A 2,375-nucleotide genomic window follows, 5' to 3' on the forward strand; every position below is an offset into this window, starting at 1 on the left:
TCTCAAAATTTTCGGAAATTCAGAAAACTTTAGAAAAAATGCAAGAAAATGATTGAACTACCATGAAACTTCGTGAGTCAGTCAATAATGATAAAACGCAAAAACGGTATATTATTTCGCGTCAATCCGATCAATAATTTGTCAGAAAAATGAAAAAAACGTGAATTTTGGCCGAAAAGGTATCGTACATCCTTAATGGTCACCAATAAACTATTTTTCCGACTTGAGATTGATTAGTGATAAACAGATAGAATGGCACATGCTGATTATGGAAAATATTTAACATATACTCGAAACATCTTGAATATTTGTCATAACAAAAAAAAAGCAATACCTTGCGTCTTGAGAAAATTCGATGATCTTGATTGAGGGAAATGTTTTATATATAAAGGCTAAGAACAGGTTGAACAATTTTGAAAATAACAGCTTGAAACGGGTTGAATAATTCTCATATATTCACGAAGAAAAATCTTCAGGAAAAACGACGCGACAAAATATAAAAATAAAGTGAAATTCTGTTTAAGAAATTTTTAGAAGAGTTAATTTTTCCTCTTGAGTTCTGGAGATTATCGATCGAAACGTAATTTCAATGCTACTTCCATATTACCTTTTAAGTCACTGTTTTCGCCATATTCGTTCATCAACCTATTCGTTTGTCAACCTATTCAGAATGACTTCAACAGCCTTCGGATTATCCCGTGTAACCTGAAAAATCCAGTCAATTATTAGAACTCGCAAATGTCCACTTGGCAATAATCAACCCGCAAAGATTCTCACCAGATGTCCCGCTCTCAAAATCCAATACATGCTGAACGATTTGTGATGTTTTTCAAATCCCTCTATGGCCCCATCAATCAAGAGTGGATTTCTTGACGCAAGAAGCCACTCCTCATCTTTCTGGAAGATTCTATTCACCCACGCCTCAGTGGAGATGTGCGGAACAATTCCATCCATTTGACCCGCAAACACAACAACCTTCACCCCAGGTTTCTCTACCAGCTTCTTCACTAAAATCACCAAAAGACTATTCGTAGATCACAGAAAACTTGCATGAATTCGTATATTTACCCGAAGAAATCGCAGATTTGATGAACGTCCTGTTCAAAGAAATATAAACATCCCGGAATCGCTCTCCGTAGTTCGTTGCGATACCGAGGACCTGCTTGACTTCAGAGTTCATAAACCCATCAACCTGAGTTTCATTAAGCTCACTGTGTAATCTAGGTCGAGATTTAACAGAAACGTTTTCCAAATTCCAGAAAGTCGTATAACCCACAAGATTCTGACTAACATTCATGTTATCCCAGAATGCTTCGATCCAATTTTCCTCTTCTACATCGGCTTCTAACGTTCTCGCAACATCCTCAATGACAAGTCTCTGAGCATCATCCAGAAATCCCTGTAACGAACGTTGACCCAGACTTACACTCGAATAAACACTGATATGATTCAAAGATTAGATCCGAATGATGCTCATACTAATTTGTGGTGGTATTCTCCTAGAGATAAAGCTGTGTCCACTGGCGATATGAAAGGACTGCTGAGTCCCACACCCTTCAGATTATTAGGAAGCGATTCAGCGCTGTCGATCTGAAATAATCAGATAATTTGTGAGCTACAACATTCTGAAGAGAACTGGACGTAGCTTACCAAGAGCTCAGCAAGTTTAACAGCTAGTTTTGCACCGTAAGAATGGCCAACAATATACATTGGAACACTCTGGAATTCTTTGTGTTTATGGAAGAACTTCTTCAAACAAACATGGATGTCAGAAGCTATATCATCGTCCTCTCTTCTGTATTTACTGGCATCAGAAACGTAACTGAAACCCGCGCCCACTGGTGCATCAATGAAGAGAACATGGTAATCTTTCACCCAGGTTGTGTTACGATGAGTGACTCCATCGATTTCCAGTGGACCGATTTGAAGGAAATTCCCATTACCACTGCCGCCATCACCGGGACCTCCATCCAACCAAACGATTAACGGTCGTGAGTAAACGTCGAAATTCTCTGGTTTTTCCGGTGGATCGACGAAATACAGCCACCAGAACATCCAAGCACCATCACTGATCTCTTCCGTTCCCCAATCCTGCGGAGTTCCACCGAAACCTCGTACCATTCGTTCTCTCTCCACTACAGCTATTCGATGACGTCATAAACTGTGAGTTAATCATTAAACAAATAGTCGAGGGGGCATTCACATGTTTTATGATTTTACGAGATTTCAAAAATTTTCCAAAGTGCTTTTAAAGTGATTTTAAAGCACTTTTAATGTGATTTCTTGAAATAACTACTTTCATGTGATTTCATTGGATTTTTTCTCCGACTTCGTGATCTCGAATAATTCTAGATAATTTCAAATGATTTCTAATT

At 38.4% G+C, this 2,375-nt stretch overlaps 1 protein-coding gene across 1 annotated transcript; it reads right to left on the reverse strand.

Moving 5' to 3' along the window:
* Nucleotides 1-645: 645 nt before the first annotated feature.
* Nucleotides 646-2,121, reverse strand: LOC114841313 (retinoid-inducible serine carboxypeptidase-like). The gene is made up of 5 exons (XM_029126235.1): nt 1,651-2,121; nt 1,480-1,590; nt 1,069-1,399; nt 778-1,007; nt 646-705 (listed from the first exon to the last, which is right to left on the reverse strand). Exons 1-5 carry the CDS (start codon nt 2,119-2,121, stop codon nt 646-648), a joined length of 1,203 nt encoding a protein of 400 aa, XP_028982068.1.
* Nucleotides 2,122-2,375: the final 254 nt, after the last annotated feature.

This window comes from Diachasma alloeum, unplaced genomic scaffold (assembly GCF_001412515.2).
Source record: "Diachasma alloeum isolate Michigan unplaced genomic scaffold, Dall2.0 Dall_scaffold_00316, whole genome shotgun sequence".
Taxonomy (NCBI): Eukaryota; Metazoa; Arthropoda; class Insecta; order Hymenoptera; family Braconidae; genus Diachasma; species Diachasma alloeum.

Excerpts from the sequence above, each read along its gene's own strand:
- LOC114841313 (XM_029126235.1), bottom strand. The coding sequence starts at position 2,121 with ATGGTACGAGGTTTCGGTGGAACTCCGCAGGATTGGGGAACGGAAGAG. Across the intron at positions 1,400-1,479 it reads GAGAATACCACCACAAATTA|GGATTTCTGGATGATGCTCA; the intron begins GTATGAGCATCA and ends CGTTCGTTACAG. Across the intron at positions 1,008-1,068 it reads CAAATCTGCGATTTCTTCGG|TGAAGAAGCTGGTAGAGAAA; the intron begins GTAAATATACGA and ends TGGTGATTTTAG.